Source organism: Balearica regulorum, chromosome 2, assembly GCF_011004875.1.
Source record: "Balearica regulorum gibbericeps isolate bBalReg1 chromosome 2, bBalReg1.pri, whole genome shotgun sequence".
NCBI classification, from domain to species: domain Eukaryota; kingdom Metazoa; phylum Chordata; class Aves; order Gruiformes; family Gruidae; genus Balearica; species Balearica regulorum.
In genome coordinates this window covers 150,055,511-150,071,387 of record NC_046185.1, presented here as the reverse complement: position 1 = coordinate 150,071,387, position 15,877 = coordinate 150,055,511, and the positions used below count along the sequence as shown (strand labels likewise).

The window sequence follows — 15,877 nt, the reverse complement described above, 5'->3', positions numbered from 1 at the left end:
TTGAAAATAACATGAGAAGCTCTTTGAGAAAATAATACTATTTGAAAAGAGAAACTAATCATATGCAATCTACAGAACCACATCTGGAAAAATATATTGTATTTTAAGAGTAAGAAGTGTTTCTACCTGGAAAGTAATAGTTAAGAACAGACTTTTTTCCCCCCAAGTGCAATCTTCCCCTTGAAGCCTACCTGTGTCCTGTACTAACTACTGCCTTTTAAATAGAAGTGTTTATATATATTTGCTTGTTTTAAAAGCATGCAGACCTCAGTACAGTCTTTCAAACCTAGCTCCCATACCCAATGCAGGAACACACTATGCCAATTGTTAAATCTGCCCATGAGCCAGGCCAGCTTCTGCCACTCACACAAGCTGCTACTGAAGCAATGCCCTGTACGGGCTCCCAGTGCAAACACACTATGCTGCAATCAGTGCTGCCTAAAGCCAGCATAAAGTGCAGCAACACAAGTCACCTTGCTTCAACAGGGCTTCATCTGGTGCAATTGGGAGCAAAGTTTTCAGGAGAGAAACACTCAGCAGGATGACAAAGGTTAGGAATATCACAATACTGAAACTTTCCACAGCCTCTGCAGTGCGTAACTTGTCATTACTGGAGGCAACATTTAGTCTTCACAAAGGCTTACAAAGAATACTACTACTCAGCATAAAGGCGAAGGGTCATCTTTATTTGGTTGGATTTTAAAAATTGATTAAATGCCTTGTCACAAAGCAGAAAGAGTACACAGAAAAATTCCACTGAAGAACTTACGATGAGTTTCCAGATACTTTGCTTAGTTGTTGAGATAACTTAGTGGAGGTCTGTCAGGTAGGGATTTTCATGCCCCCCTTTGGATTTACTCATGTTCAGAAAAAAGAAAACATCCACAAACATTCTCAAGGAAACATTCAGAAGGATGAGCTGGCTCTGAAATTCTCAATATTTTTCACCCAGCATCTGATCAGTAGGGTGCCAATTCTAGCCCACTTTTGGCTTCTTCAGGTGTAACATAACAAGAAAGCTTGAATGTCCATTCTGAAAATTTCAAGTTCACTGAGCAATGGTATTTTGAAGCTTGTCTTTTTAGTATTGGCTGGGACATGAAATTTCTTGTGCATTTATTGGCAAGTGCAAAAAGTTCAAAGGTTGCTCTTCTAAAGCACCCACACACACCTTACCCAACAGTCCTCCCTCTACTCTTCCAGCAGCTGCAAACAAAGGGGGCCTTCTGTAATACTGTTACGTATTCTCTTCTGCAGTGCTAGAACAGCTAAGAGCCCACTTTCTTCTTTGATGTCTACTGTTTTATGTACCTGAAAATAATTTGTCAATAATTTTCTCTGTAAAGAAGTACTTCATACCTGTCAGAAAGAGACTACTGACTAAACCTTCCAGAGAATCTAAGCTTCTCACACAGCTGCAGGATGAGCTTTCAAAACAGTACCCAGGTCATAAGCTTTTGAAATACCCCTCAGATTTGCTCAGCCTATTGTAGGGAAATCTTTTCTTTTTTTTTTTTTAACAGCAAGTTTATCCTAGTTGTCTAGTAGATATTACAAGTCATTTTAATGCTGGCATGTCAGGCTTCAGTATTCTTCATTAAGGAGCGCCACAAGCTCTATTGATTCAGGAAGACAGTATTTCAATGGTTTGTATTTAACATTTTCAATGAAACCACAAGGGGTAGAAATTAAGTTTTAAAAGGCTACACTTCTCTGTTGAGGCCATTCTGCTAGATACAATACACATAGCTGATGTACAGTAAAGTTCCAGACAATCTCTTTGACTAATTCAAGAATACTGTTGATTTTGAAGAAGTGGCATGCAATTCTTAAACAATTGGATAATGATCCTCAAACAGATTAAAATCTGATGGAAGAAGAATGGAAGGCACACTCAGAATGGGCCAGAAGACGGAGAGAGTACAATATGAAGCAAGAGACTGAAGGGAAGGGGCCCAGTTTCCAGAACAAACTGCCTGCCCATAAAAAAAACACCTTTCATAACAGAAGCAACAGAGTAGGGGCTTGGGGCAGGGGAAGAAAAGCACTGGTGGCACTAACACAATCAAAACACAACCATGCGTCAATTTTTAACAGTATTGTCACCAGTGTCTACACCATCTCAAACACAGACTTGGGCTGACTGGTTCTATTCTTTAGTGTGTATTTAGAAGACTGAAGGTAATCATACTTCCATACTTCTGTGAGATATTTTGAGACCTGTACTGTAAACAAATAATTATATTTCCAGCTTCACTTTTAATTGGGGAAGTGGTAAGAGCGCTGAAGAAAGGGTTTCAAAATGCAATGGTGAAGTTGTAACATACAACAGACTGTGAAAATTCTCTCTTAATTCATTGTGGCATAATTAGATGTTGCAGCTTTAAACAGTACAAATGACGACACAACACCAGATTTATTGGAACACTGGCAGAACAAGATAAAGCTGAAATTTGCTATTCTGTTTTACTTACACTGCCTTATGTTTAAGCTGCCTCTTTAAAAGACAAGCATGCTAAATTTGTTATTGAAACAGATACGGTTTGACTTCTGTGGTTCATGTTTGCCTAGATAAGTCACTTTTTTAAAAAGTGGCTTTTGGCACTGTGCCACAGACATCAAGTCCAAGTAAATCCTTATTACACAGATCACTGACCTGAATCTACTGATACTCTTACAATCCTGCCCATCAATCCGGCTGTCAGGCAAGCTCATTAAATCCCAGATATGAAGCATACACAATTTTAGTTGAGAAAAAAAAGTCACACAAAATGGCCATTTAAAGACTTCTACTGTTACCTTTCCTCAAAAGACAATGAAAAAATACTTGTTTCTCTCAGACTTGATACCAAAACCAAAATCAGAACTATGTTCCTTCAGGTAGGGGGATAAAAAGCCACACACAAAAGGCAACTTAACCAGCTGTCACCTACTGCTTAAACACATTAAACCAATTAATTTGTGCAATTTAACTATTTCAAAAATTGAAATGCAACAGGGCAAAATTTAACTAATTCTAAGACGGATTTAAACAACTGTAAGCCTTATATTACACCCTTATGAACACATTGCCTGTAACATAATAACTGTTATTATTAAAACATTCTCACAACAGCATTGCTAAATAAAAATCACCACATTGATTTTTATGCAGCTATGACACCACTAGGTTTGCCACTTGTCAGAGATTTAAAATGTTTAGATATTCCCCTCATGAACTTGAGCCTCAGAAAACTTAACTTGAAAGTTTCACAAAGCTATAATAGATTCTGTATGTATTAGAGTGACCATGATTTAAAAAAGCATGGATTTTGATTGTGGATTTTTTTTTTTTTTAATTTTAGATGAGATGACAGAGTTGGATTACCAGCTCTGCATGCAGTTTGATAATCCACAGCTACATCAGGATGTAGCAGTACACATTTCAAATAGTTATTCCTTTTATTAATGGAAAGGCAGAAACCAGATTTGGTTGGGGGAGTTGTTTCTTTGTTTTACTCTCCTTTTTTTCAGGAATGGGCTTCCTTCAGCAGCTCAAAAAGCCTGTAGACAAGGACTAAAAATGCAGCTTCCAGGGTCTCACTTTTTTTGTACTTCAAAAGCAAAATAAACTGAAATCTAGCCTAATGAGGTGGCAAGCCCAGAAGTCACAAGTGTTAGCAGGAAGTTACTACAGCACCAAAACAATGGAAAAGATGGACTTACACATAATTTATTATTCCTACCTTCCAAATACTTAGAGACTTTCTCCATGCGAACTGCCATATGGTAAAGAGAATGAACAGAAAGATGCAACGTTTAGCTTTAAAATAGTTTATAGAAAACAAGCCCAAAAAAATCTGGAGTTGTGATTATTAGTAGTACAAAGGAAGTTATTTGTCCGAACCTGAGGTTAGGTCAGATCCTCTGTTCTTTTTATCTTCTACTATTTCATAGAACGGGCCTATTACTTGTAGTAATTCTTCAACTTTGTCCGTCATTGGCATACTCTCAAGAATCTGCACAAGTCCAAAATATGAAGCAACTTATGAAACAGCATTTCAATGATTCATTCATTTCAACTGATTTTAGAAACTGCTGGTCATTGTAAAACTCAGTAACATTTCACTAAGTCACTTCACACATTGTTCTATTTTTTTTAGATTTTTTTATTAAATGAAAACAACATAAACCTACCAAACAAGAATCTTAAGTAGATGTACTAACTTTTTTTTAGGGTAAAAGAAGATGGAAAAGCTAATGCATGTGCCACCACTAAAGGACTGCCTCAGCACAGTATTAGTAGACCTTGGAATCCATTATTTCAGCAGTTTCAAACTAAACCAGCTCAAAGTTCAACAGGCTGCTGTTACTGATACAATTTTTGTTATAGACAGGTCTTCCCACAGAGAAAGTGAAACTGAAAGACTTTGTTAGCAGATTCTTCGTATTTGTCAAACTCTGCCTCCTTCAACAGAATGCAAGGAGCAGATCAAAAATGCTCTACTGGGCCCATCTAAACCCAAATAACAAAATGGACAGCATACAGCTAAACTGGAACAGTGCAAAGACATACTTTGCAGAGCAAACCAGAACCAAATTCTGTTCTTGAAGTCATTTGGAGCTCCTCCTTTGATAAAAATTTCTGAATTTTACATTACAAAACCAATACCTTTGGTCATCTGATAGGAATGTAAAATCTTAAATCTAAAATAAACAGAAGCGATTCAATAATTGAATATTATTTTAAAAGCATATGATACTATTGCCCCATTCTACTTTAAGTCCTTTCAACCGAGCTTTTTGCCAATAGCTTTGTTCCTCTTCCATCCTCTACTTTTTTTAATCATTACTTTTTAAAAGAGGCAATAGCTACAGGAAGAGACTCAGGTAGAAGCAAACTAACAGCTACAGTACACCTCCTCCTCCAGAAGAACACCAAGAAAAGCAACAGATGGAGGTAAAAACTGCCACAGAACAAGCTGCTCAAAAGCACTGAGCACCTCACTAAGCGGTAGAAGCAAAAGCTACAGCATTGCTTCACAAAGCAGAAGCTCCAGGCATGCTAGCAGGTAACAAGTCAACACTTGCAAACCAATCAAGGATACCAAAAGACAACGATCCTATCAAACTGCAGTTTCATTGCCACTTCCCTGATCTATTCAGTGTAGACAATTCATTCTATATTTGTTAGAGAGAAATGCTCAGTGCTGAGATACAGAGCTGGCTATGAGCCAGAGACAGGACAGTTGTGTGGTTTTTTTGTTTGTTTGGGGTTTGTGTTTTTTTTTAACTTCAATAGCATTGAGAGAAACTAGAAACCTACTCTAGGATAACACTTGGTTTTGCTATGTATTTACTTCTGTAGTCTGTTCTGCACTGTAAACTGTTTCATACATGGATTTGTATGTTTGCACATAACTGCTCTTCATCTGTTCTAAACACACCTCAATATATTCTCTGCAACTTGGAGCAATTCTTAGAATCTACCGCACAGTTTCTGTTAAAGTAAGTTTTGTAACTGCTAGCTTTTAGGTGAGCAAGAAAAGAGCAGATAGTTCCACAAACAAATCAATTGCTTACTTATATAGCCACTAGGCATAATATGCAATCTTAAAATTTGAAAGTGCAAAATAAGTTATTATGTATCCTGAATTACTGTTTTCTTTGGATGTCAGACAATTCATATATGAAGACTCTTGTTTTAAATTAGAAACACCATGTAGAGTTAACACTTCTTTATGCTAAGATATCACTCATTTCTAATATATAACAAAACAGTATATCTGAAGTGTAAATAAATTAAAACAGTATTACAATATAACATTTCAGAAATGCTACTTGGAAAATAAACCTTAAATGAAATGCACCTGAGCTCAGATTCATGTTAGCTAAGACGTGTTTGGTAATCTCCCACCAGCATCTCAAAATGTCCCCCAGACCCATTATCCTGTGACAGGGTTATCTGATGCATGTATAGCCCAAACACAATGCGCAAATGCTAGGGACATGCGGGGGGGGAGGGGGGGCCAGGGAATGGCAATCTTATACACCCTTAAACACAGTCCTGTGATATCAGTACAGAATTTGCCTCCTTAGACGTGGATACCTATGCAGCAACAACAGAATGCCCACAGTACCACAAGGATTAGCACAGTATGCGCTGATAGAACAGCCCAGTGGATCCATTTGAAATGCACTTCCATTAACATTTCAAGTAGAATCAATTGGGTTGGAAAAGCTGAAGCTAGTATTTCAAATGTGAGAGCTGAAGCAGCACCAAAGCAGGATAAACACATTCCCCAGTTTCAAAGCTGAGTGAGGCAAGAAGATATCTGATCTCCGATCTGTACATGTAATCTGTACAGAAGCAGAATATTTGTGCTTCATTAGGGTCAAGCAGACTTCCTCACAGGAGACTTACTAGGGTTTTTTTTAGAGCAAACATTGTAGTTTCACTTAGTTTTAGTGTCCTGACAAAACCAATTACCTGTGGGGGCGGGGGAAGGTACTCTACTGAAGCATTAACACATTTTTGAATCCAAGATTTGAGATAGAATCTTAGAATGGTTTGGGTTGGAAGGGACCTTAAAGATCATCTAGTTCCAACCCCCCTACTACAGGCAGGGACACCCTCCGCTAGACCACATTGCACAAAGCCTAAATCTCATAATATGCATTCACAGATCTATAATTTAATAATAATTTAATAATTCAACAGGAATTATTAAAATTTAGTGGGATTTTTGACCAAATGAATAATATTTTGCCTCCTGTATTTTCTGGAGCTGTTTATTTTTCATTTTAAAGCAGCTACAGTAATACCAGCAGAAACTAAATTACCAAAATTAGATAGGAAAAAGAACAGTAGCCAGACTCCAGCTCCTTGCCTACTAGAAGTTTTTGTTGTATCAGTCATTAAATATGTGAAGAGTTCAATGTCAAGACAGTGGTCTAGGAGAAAAGCAAGTGTATTCAGAGTAGAATTTACATTTTCTCACATTGTTGCTAACCTCATCATAATAATAGATTACAATGATACTTTTATCTGGATTGATAGTAAATAATTTTTAAACTGGAAAGACCACCTAGAAGAGCTTCAGTGAAAAGGGCTTGTTAATAAAGGATAAGAAACTTTAATTCTGAATGTTTACTTTAGTTAATACTGCAATTCCTGATTAATATAGTAACTATGACTGTTTACAAGTTACACATCTATTCCAAAAAAAAAAAGAGATCAAATTACGCAATTCTAACTGTTTAACTACAACATACAAAGACTATTTTCATGACAAGTACAGAAAATTCAGGTTGCTGAGTTCTTGAAAAATCAAGTATGATTAAGTTTACATATTTGATTATACTCGTGTCTCCAGTCAGGTCAGTGAGACTCTTGCTTCTGAAGTCCTTCTGGAGGGTTATTTTTTTTCCTTTCTAAAATAAGGATCATTTACCTCTCTCAACTCTGAGAACTGAGGCAGTTTCCAGTAAATCAGCTTTTCTTTTGTTGTACTTTAAGTTCCACTGTTTCCCCACTGCCCCCTTTACCATGATTTCAATACTTCACTTTCTTTAGCTCTGTCCTTTAAGCTTCCTATCAGCTAGAGCTCTCATGTTTCTCTGAAAACAACCCAAATTCTATAGCTTTGGAAGGAACTACATAATTTTCTTCTCCCTGCAGGCCAAACACCATAGCACTGAAATGTAACAGTTCACACAGGGAATAACTCATTTGGAGTTTTGACAGTAGTAGTCAGCAAGAACCTCCTCACGTTCCTGAATTTATTTCTGGAGCATTTGTTCTAGAAGATACCTTCCACTCATTAGTAAACTTACCTTCTTCATTTCTTCAACATAGGCTATCATGGCTTCTTCCTTGGACATGTCTCCCAAGGCACTCCAAGCATCCCTAGGAAAGAAAGTCGTGTACATCTTCAGTATCTTCAAGGCCTACTGGATTCTTTCAGCCTGGCCTTAAATAGGTCAGTTATGTAATGCCCGAAGTATCTCTGATACAAATAAAATTCAACAACCATTCACAACGTTGTTTGTTGTTTTTTTTTTTTTAATAAGGTCCAAATATGTAATTTGCTAGGATAATCACATTGTTGCTGCTTTGTTGATGTACCACTAACTGAACAGCCTGGGGACTGAAGAGTTCCTCACTGACCAGCTATGATCTTGTACCCGGTAAGTTGTTAACAATCCCAGATACGAGACACACACATTTCCCTTTTGATTGGGTTGTTTTGGTTTGTTTTTTTTTTTTTAAGAGCCTCTACTGCAGAAAAAGAGCAGGCACAGACACTTCAGCCAGCACTTAGAACAGTTGTCAGGAAGTTAAAACAGGCTACAAGAAAAATCTATCCAAGTTTAGCAACTGGGGAAAGGCACGTCAGTCTAGTAGGCAAATAGTTTAATCATTGCCCCCAGTTACCACAGCAGCTACTTATAACCTAAAAAAATCTCCCCTTCTCCAACTCTGCAAGATAGAAAACTCCAGTCAAATTTATCAGTATTGCACAAGGAATCTGTCAGAATACAGACTGGAAAAAAACACTTCCTTAGTCAGCCTTACTCTTTGACACTGTTCCTTCCTCTTGCCAGAGTATTTGTCCTACTTACAGCAAACCCCAAGGTTGGTGGCTCGCATTTCAGCTACAACCAACCAGGTGGGTAAAGCTTACCGCTCTACTCCTCTGCAAAGATACCCCCTTCACCCTGACAAGGGAGGGAATGGAAGGGAGGAAACAAACAAGTCAAAGGAGTCATTTCACAGATCCCAAGAGGACCATGACCATAAAGTAAGCAATAATACCTGTTCTTCAGGACAAATCATTATTAAAGTATAATAAGCAAAGCATTCACACGCTTTTCAAACAGATCTTAGCAATCTGGTGAATCAGAAGTCTTCCCAGCACAAGGAAAATAGACAGTCGGAATCCCTGCCACTGAGCAGACAAACCAGAAAGACACATAAACCAGACGTCTCCCCAAGAGCTTGAAGCTGTATCAGTGGCTGTCAATGAGCACTTGTTTACTTCAGGTCACATCATATATGAAAACTCGAGAAGGAAGAATTCCAGATGCTCATCCACATCACTCATTCTGCAGAGCACCTACAATTTCATTTGACAACATGGGATAAACACTACATAGGTACTTTGATGGTGCTTGCCCAAGAAAAACGTGCCTACCTGCAGAACCTGAAGGAATGTTTTCACCTGCAACTCTGAGAAGTTACAAGTTATCTGAGCTAGATAGTTGGAACACAAGACAGAAAACAAATTCAAGCATCAAAGGTGGTGACTATTCTTTTTTTAAAAGAGAAATAAACTCATTAAACTCTTTCTCCAGGTGCCACTCTTCTAAACATCTTCACTCCAAGCATAACAAAACAAATAGTCATTAAAAGTTACCATTTATATCTACCAATTGGATCCCAAAATCCAGGTCGTGGAATGTTACAGGGTCCTTGGGTTGCTTGCTTATAAAAGCTATAGAACTTGAGCATCATTTCATTCGTTGGCTGGAAGGAACCTAGTGAAAGCATTTTAAAATACAATTAAGTTGCAATCAAGAATATTAATGAATATTTTACAAGCTTAGTATTTCTGTGAGAAAACAGCCTGCAGTTTGTTATGGCCTGACTGACAGCAGTACAGTTTAAGTCAACAAAGAACATATTCTTTTCATCTACCATGAACCAGCACCACTGACAATATTTACTTTACAAACAGCAAGTTTCAGATTGTTTAAAGAACTATAACCTTTACCACTTCTAAAGTCAGACTCCACAATTAACATTTTTTAAAAAGTAGTAAGTAACATAAAGCAAGCATTCTTTCACTCAGTTTAATGGGATAGGTTCAGCTCCCAGCAAACAAAGTATCTTGAATGTCACTTTACTGTTACAGTAACTTATTGAAAGACTTCAAAATTAAACAACCAACCAACCAACCCCAAACAAAATACCACCACAAAACACAACAAACCCAAAACACTGCTTTCCAGTGTTTTTGTTTACTTTGTTATTGAAAGTACTGTCAAATACCCAGTTTCACTATTTTTCATTTCTCTTCCTTCTTGTGGAACATGCTTTTGTAGAAGTAGGAAATGTAAATACAAAACTGTAACAGCTGGCAGGGAAGATCTGATAACCAATCCATTAAATTAAATACTATGAGGTTTGATTCTAGTCATTAGAAGTTTACAGTGACCTTTATCTTTGTATCTCAACAAACCCAGTTTTACTTGCACCAGAATTAATGATGCATGTAATAACCAACTTATTTTTATTACTCTTATCAAAAAGATATATTCTGATTTTTTTTTTTTTTTTTTGCTTTTCTGTTAACCCTTTCAGCAGAGGGAACTCATGATAACAGCTCCAAAGCCATCAAACCAACTCCAGGATTGCAGCAAGGCAGAGGCCCTTCCCCAGCGTTCCCCACACCGCGCAGGGGGCCGGGGGAGCTGACAGGCCCCCTCCTCCAGCCGCCTGACTGAGGAACTTCTCTCGTGGGCTCCGGAGCCCACGAACCGGTGTTTCTTCACGAGAGGCGGACAGCAGCAGCACTAAGACTGACGTTTCCAAGCGGTTCTCCAGCTGCCGCCCGCTGATGGGTGCCCGGCCTGGGGTGGCCCTACTGCCCTGAGCCACCCGGGGGGCCGCGCCGCCGCCCCTGCCCGGGAACCACTTGCCCCGAAGGAAGCGGCCGCCGGCATCAGAGGGGCCTCGCCTCCCGCTGCCCTCCGGGCCCTGCCCGCCTCGCAGGTGCCAGCCGGGCGGCCAGGCCTCCCGCCGCTGCCACCGGCCTTCCCCCCCGCCGCCCCCCAGGCCGCACTTACCATTTTTGGGCAGGCTCTGGATCACCTTCACGGCCGCTTCGAACCTGGTGGCGTGCACGGAGCCGGTCTCCGCCATGTCCCCTCCCGTCCCCCCACCGCCTCCTGATCGGCTGCCGGGCCGCGTCCGGCGGGGCGAGTTCAGCTCAGCCTCCCTCGGTGCCGCGCCTGCAGCCGACTACACAGGAGAGGGGCTGAGAGGTGCGGGGCCATACGCAGCCACCCCCCGCCCCGCCCGGCGACCGCAGGGCGTGGTGCCCAGCCCCTGCCGCGCCCGGCCGCCGCCGCTCCGATCCCTCAGCCCTCCCCCTCTGGCAGGGCCGGACACAACCTGCCCCACACCTCAGACCAGCCTCACCCTATAGGCAGAGCGCAGCCCACAACACCAACAATCCACCCCTACCTTCACCCCGGCTTCAGGCGCCCATGTTATGTCTCCCACAGCGGCGCCCTTCCCGTCCCCTCCCCTCGCACCCGAGGCCGCCAGGGGCACGCCGGGAAAGGTAGTCCGCTCGCCGCGCCCCACGGCGCGTCCGGGCCTCACACAGGTGTCCTCGCCGCCCGTGTCCCCTCAACGCCTTTTCTTCCTCCCGCCGCGAGGAGTAAGAATCAGCGGCCATGCAGAAAGCGCCGTTCGCCACAAGCCGCCGCCGTTGCAGGCCGCTGCCCTTCCGGCTGTCCCTCGCAGCGAAGGCCGAGGGCTGCGCGGAGGCGGCCGGCCGGCCCCGGCGGCCAGACTGAGGCTGAGGAGAAGCCCTTGTGCCAGCCTATCCCCTCGGACATCCCAAAATTGCTCCGGGTGATGCCGAGTTCAGTCCTAGGGACCGAGAAGTCGTTGAAGTGCTCATTCTGGGGAGTGTCTCCCATGTGGACTGAGGAAACAGTTCTTTTTTTCAAATTTTTTTTCCTCATTTCTTTTTCTCTGCTTCCCTCCTCTTCCTACCCTTTCAGTTCCCTGCTTGTATATCTACAATTACACAGAATCACAGAATCACAGAACGGTAGGGGTTGGAAGGGACCTCTGAAGATCATCTAGTCCAACCCCCCTGCTAGAGCAAGATCACCTAGAGCAGGTTGCACAGGATGGCGTCCAGGTGGGTGTTGAATATCTCCAGAGAAAGAGACTCCACAACCTCTCTGGGCAGCCTGTTTCAGTGCTCAGTCACCCTCACAGTGAAGAAGTCTTTCATCATGTTCAGATGGAACTTCCTGTGTTCCAGTTTGTGCCCATTGCCCTTTGTCCTGTCGCTGGGCACCACTGAAAAGAGTCTGGCAACATTATAATGAACATTTCAAAACATGCCATATTCCACCCATTTTATGGACCTTGGTTATCCTCAGGAGATTCCCCCACCTCCATAGCAGTCTGCTTGGCTGCTTCCTCCCCTCCTCACAGCCATCCTCCTACCCACACCTAGTTCCATATAATTCACTCAAATTACCACTGTAGCCACATATTTCTGTAATAGCTTTAATGACTTCTAGTTACATTAAAATTTTAGGCATGAGATTTTAAAAGCCTAGAACCAGGGGAGTAACTATTTCCACGGTATTTGGAGATGACAGTGAATACCAGTACAGTACCACCAGCTAGCTCAGTAGCTAAATAAATGAATGGCCTTATTGAAAAGCGCTGTGCATCCAGCACTCTGCGAAGTCAAACAAAAGTATGCTAAACCAACTGCTTTTGTAGCAATTGGAATAATTTACCCAGTGAGCACTAGGATGAATTAATAGCCCCTTTGAATAGAAACGAGTACAAAATCTTGGCATTCGAGTCAGTTCACTTATCTGGTACACAATATATATTTTAAATTCCTCTGAAGGCAGTTGTGTGCTCACAGTATAGGCCCTCTGGAGGGAAAGAAACCCCCCCCAGAGAGAGGGAATTAGAGCAGCTCAGCCCCTGCTCTGCTGAGCTAGTACATTCCACAAGGTCAGCACCCAGCTGGCCAGGAGAGAGCTTTGCTGGAGAGAATCTGACGTTTCCAGAAGTGTTCAAATGGGATTCCCTGTGCTGGGCAAATGATGAACCCGTGTTATGAACACCACTGCTCCACTTGCGTGAATGTTACAGATTAATTTCTCTGAATTTTTTATTTCAAGTGCTAGATTTCTAAAGCTCTTGTGCGATTCGTACTGAGATCTATCATCTTTTTTATCCATGAAGATAGGAATGACAGAAGCTCAGATCAAAGGGAAGTGTTTGTTTGAAGATAAGTAGGTCTCTGTGTATATACAGATTCTTTGAGCATGCAAGGAGTTAATTGCAAAAAAGTAATAACAAAATTAAGGGCCTCTTATGAGGCTAGCTGATGTGTAAATTCTGTTTACCTGAGAAAATCTATAATGATGTTTGCCATTTTAATTGATTTAAGAGAAATGCAGTCTGCATTTTTATAATGAACGTTCTCAGACTTTCACTGGAAGTAGGCTTTAAGAGAGATGCAAATGACAACTTATTTAATGGCTGTGCACAGAAACAGAAGCTGCCCTCTTTGCACTGAAGATGTGTGAGAGTGTGAGATCTGCAGATCCAGAATGAGGCACTTGAAGTAACCCAAAATAATCAGTACCGTCATGTCCTGACACAAGGATGAAATAGTAAATAAGAGGCAAATTTTGAGCACTGGTGAGCCTGTGAGAACACATCACAAATGACTAGTTAATTCAAATGCTTATATATAGTACTAATTAGCAGTGCTATTAGCTGTCCCTATGTATACATTTTGCATTCTCATTGCAGTGACTTCCATGTAGGGTTAACAATAATGAAATATGGAGTAGAGGTAATGAAGGAGACCCTCATCTATTGCAGACATCCAGGAATGGATCTGCAGCTTTATCTCAAGCTGAGGATCTAGAGTCCATTCTTTAGGGAACAAAATTATATGACATTTCTCTGTTGTCTGCTGAGTACCTATTGGGAATGACCACATGCTTGTAAAATCCAATTATAATCTATGTGTTGAACTGGGCTATGTTTCTATTGCTCCGCAAAAGCAGTCTCCAAAGCAATCATAAGTATGACCAGCTCTTATTCTTTTTTTTTTTTTTTTGATCCAGTGTCAACATCGTGAACTGTGACAGAAAGACTGGTGATGCCCATCAGTTGAGATGCGAGAGGAGAGGCCATGGTACTCTGCTACCGGTGTCATTTGGCAGTGAGCACAATGTGTGGCACTTAACATATCTGAGTGCTTTGCTGTCCTCATACCTCTCTTCACTTGGTGTTTCACAAACTACTTATGGAGATCTTGTGAATTGCTAATATGAGGCATTCCTGGCAATGTTGGGACACGTAAAATCTTGTATGGAAGCACGTTGTTGTAGTTCCTGAAGGTGTGAGTACACTTAGGGAGTGCCTGGACAAAAGGCAGACAAGTGTGATCCTGAGTGTAACCTTGGACCTGTGCTTAGGATTAGGGATGGTTATCAAGTCCAGTGGTGTGATGGCACAGATTAATCTATCAAAGTCTGATGGGTTGAGCTACCTTACAATCCTCACTTTGTGCTGTGTGTAAGCTGCCACTGTCCCTTCATGGTGTTCTCATTTGTATCCCAGGTCTGCCTTAGTTTTCTAGCAGTTGCTTCCAGTGCCAATGTACACCCCAGTCCAGCTTGAAGAGCACCTTCATTTTACTTGAGGGACAAAAGAGTCAGTTAAATTATGCAAGTAAAAGCAGAAACTGGAACCAATTATGCCTATTGCTCCCTCAAGGGTCTGAATCATAGCAGTATATTTTACAGAAATATTTTAAAATGGTTCTTAAGGAAGTAGACCATTGTCTTGTATGCATTATGAGCAAGTTCTGTAAGCTACCAGATCCAAGAGAATGTAATTTTAGCAAAGCTTACTTTTTGAAGTATGTAATCCAGCAAGGAGGGAGAATTAATTATTTAAAACCTAATAGTCATAATTATGAAGAACTAAGCATTAGAATTTCTAAGTCAAATCTGCATGCTGATGAAGAATGGAGCGATGTTGTCTAAGAAGAGTAGAGCTTTTCATAAGGAGTAGTTTTCTACATTGTTTACAGTAGAAAGGCTAATGTATCAGAATTTTTTAATGAAATAATGAAGGATATTTGCGTCCAAATCAACAGCTCTGGAGAAAGAGAACTATTTGCCTGCCATGAATATGGCAAAAACAGCAGCTGAAGTTTGTCCACCTATGTAGGCCAATCCCTGTTCTTCATGAAAAGCCCTTTGGGCAAGGGAATAGTTTGACACAAGCAAGAATGCTTTTGGGGATGGAAGTTTCCTCGTGAGGTTAATAACTTGACTAGAAATACTGATTCATTTCACAGTTGGGGATTAAGTAATGGAATTATTTTCAACCATTACTAACGGCAGCTGCTTTGCCTAAGGATTAGGCTCCATGTTGTCAAAGGCGTTAAAGGTGATATATTCCATTTCAAATCTCTTTTGACCTATTCATTTCAGGTATCTCAGGTCTTTCAGTAATCAATATTTTGAGCTGCATTTTTGTTTCCCCCCATGCCTTCCCACTTCTCACATATTTCCAAAAAGAGGATGCAGTAACAAAAGTATAAACTTAGATCTGTTTCATAAAATGCTCTTTGAAGAACAAAATATGATCATACTTCCAAAGACATGTAGCAGCATTTCACTTTGCATTGAACTACACAGTACTTATGAAGTCAAAACCTTTTACAGGTTTATATCTTTACAGGTCTAGAGTATAATGCAGTGCCATATTGTGTTTTAAGCCCTCTTTTTTTTCCAAGTTTACTATTCATTTCTTTTATGAAATTTTTAATAAAGTTCAGTTTTCCTTATTGCCTGAAGGTATTATTCTTGTAGAGCCAGCAGATAGTTACAACAGAATTGTTCAGATTTCGCATATTCTAGAAAGAAGATTTAAAAAATCCTGTTCCCTCACAGAGCCATGAACTGAGCTTTGTAAAGTATGTAGTTTCATCTTGCAGCAATGACAAACTCTGTCTTATTATAAACAGCAGCAGCAGACAGCTCAGAACAATTACTTATTCTTTTGCCTTTAGTAAAAATTACAATATCTGGAGGT

At 40.7% G+C, this 15,877-nt stretch overlaps 1 protein-coding gene and 1 long non-coding RNA gene across 4 annotated transcripts in view; one reads left to right on the top strand and one right to left on the bottom strand.

The window, feature by feature from the left end:
• Positions 1-11,360, bottom strand: part of ACBD5 (acyl-CoA binding domain containing 5) — a 31,689-nt gene extending 20,329 nt beyond the window's left edge. Inside the window, exons 1-6 of one of the 3 annotated variants that reach the window (XM_075746410.1) lie at positions 11,231-11,360; positions 10,831-11,005; positions 9,399-9,519; positions 7,816-7,888; positions 3,887-3,998; positions 3,726-3,758 (exon numbers count right to left, since the gene is read on the bottom strand). In XM_075746410.1, coding sequence (XP_075602525.1) covers positions 3,726-3,758; positions 3,887-3,998; positions 7,816-7,888; positions 9,399-9,519; positions 10,831-10,906 — 415 coding nt within the window. In that variant the 5' untranslated portion in view covers positions 10,907-11,005; positions 11,231-11,360. The remainder of the gene's footprint in view (positions 1-3,725; positions 3,759-3,886; positions 3,999-7,815; positions 7,889-9,398; positions 9,520-10,830; positions 11,006-11,230) is intronic. The other 2 variants (XM_075746411.1, XM_075746413.1) reach the window with 2 other exon arrangements.
• Positions 11,361-11,717: 357 nt separating this feature from the next.
• Positions 11,718-15,629, top strand: LOC142600600 (uncharacterized). Its single transcript, XR_012834176.1, has 2 exons — positions 11,718-11,921; positions 13,894-15,629. It is a non-coding gene; the product is annotated as an uncharacterized LOC142600600 (long non-coding RNA).
• The last annotated feature ends 248 nt before the right edge of the window (positions 15,630-15,877 follow it).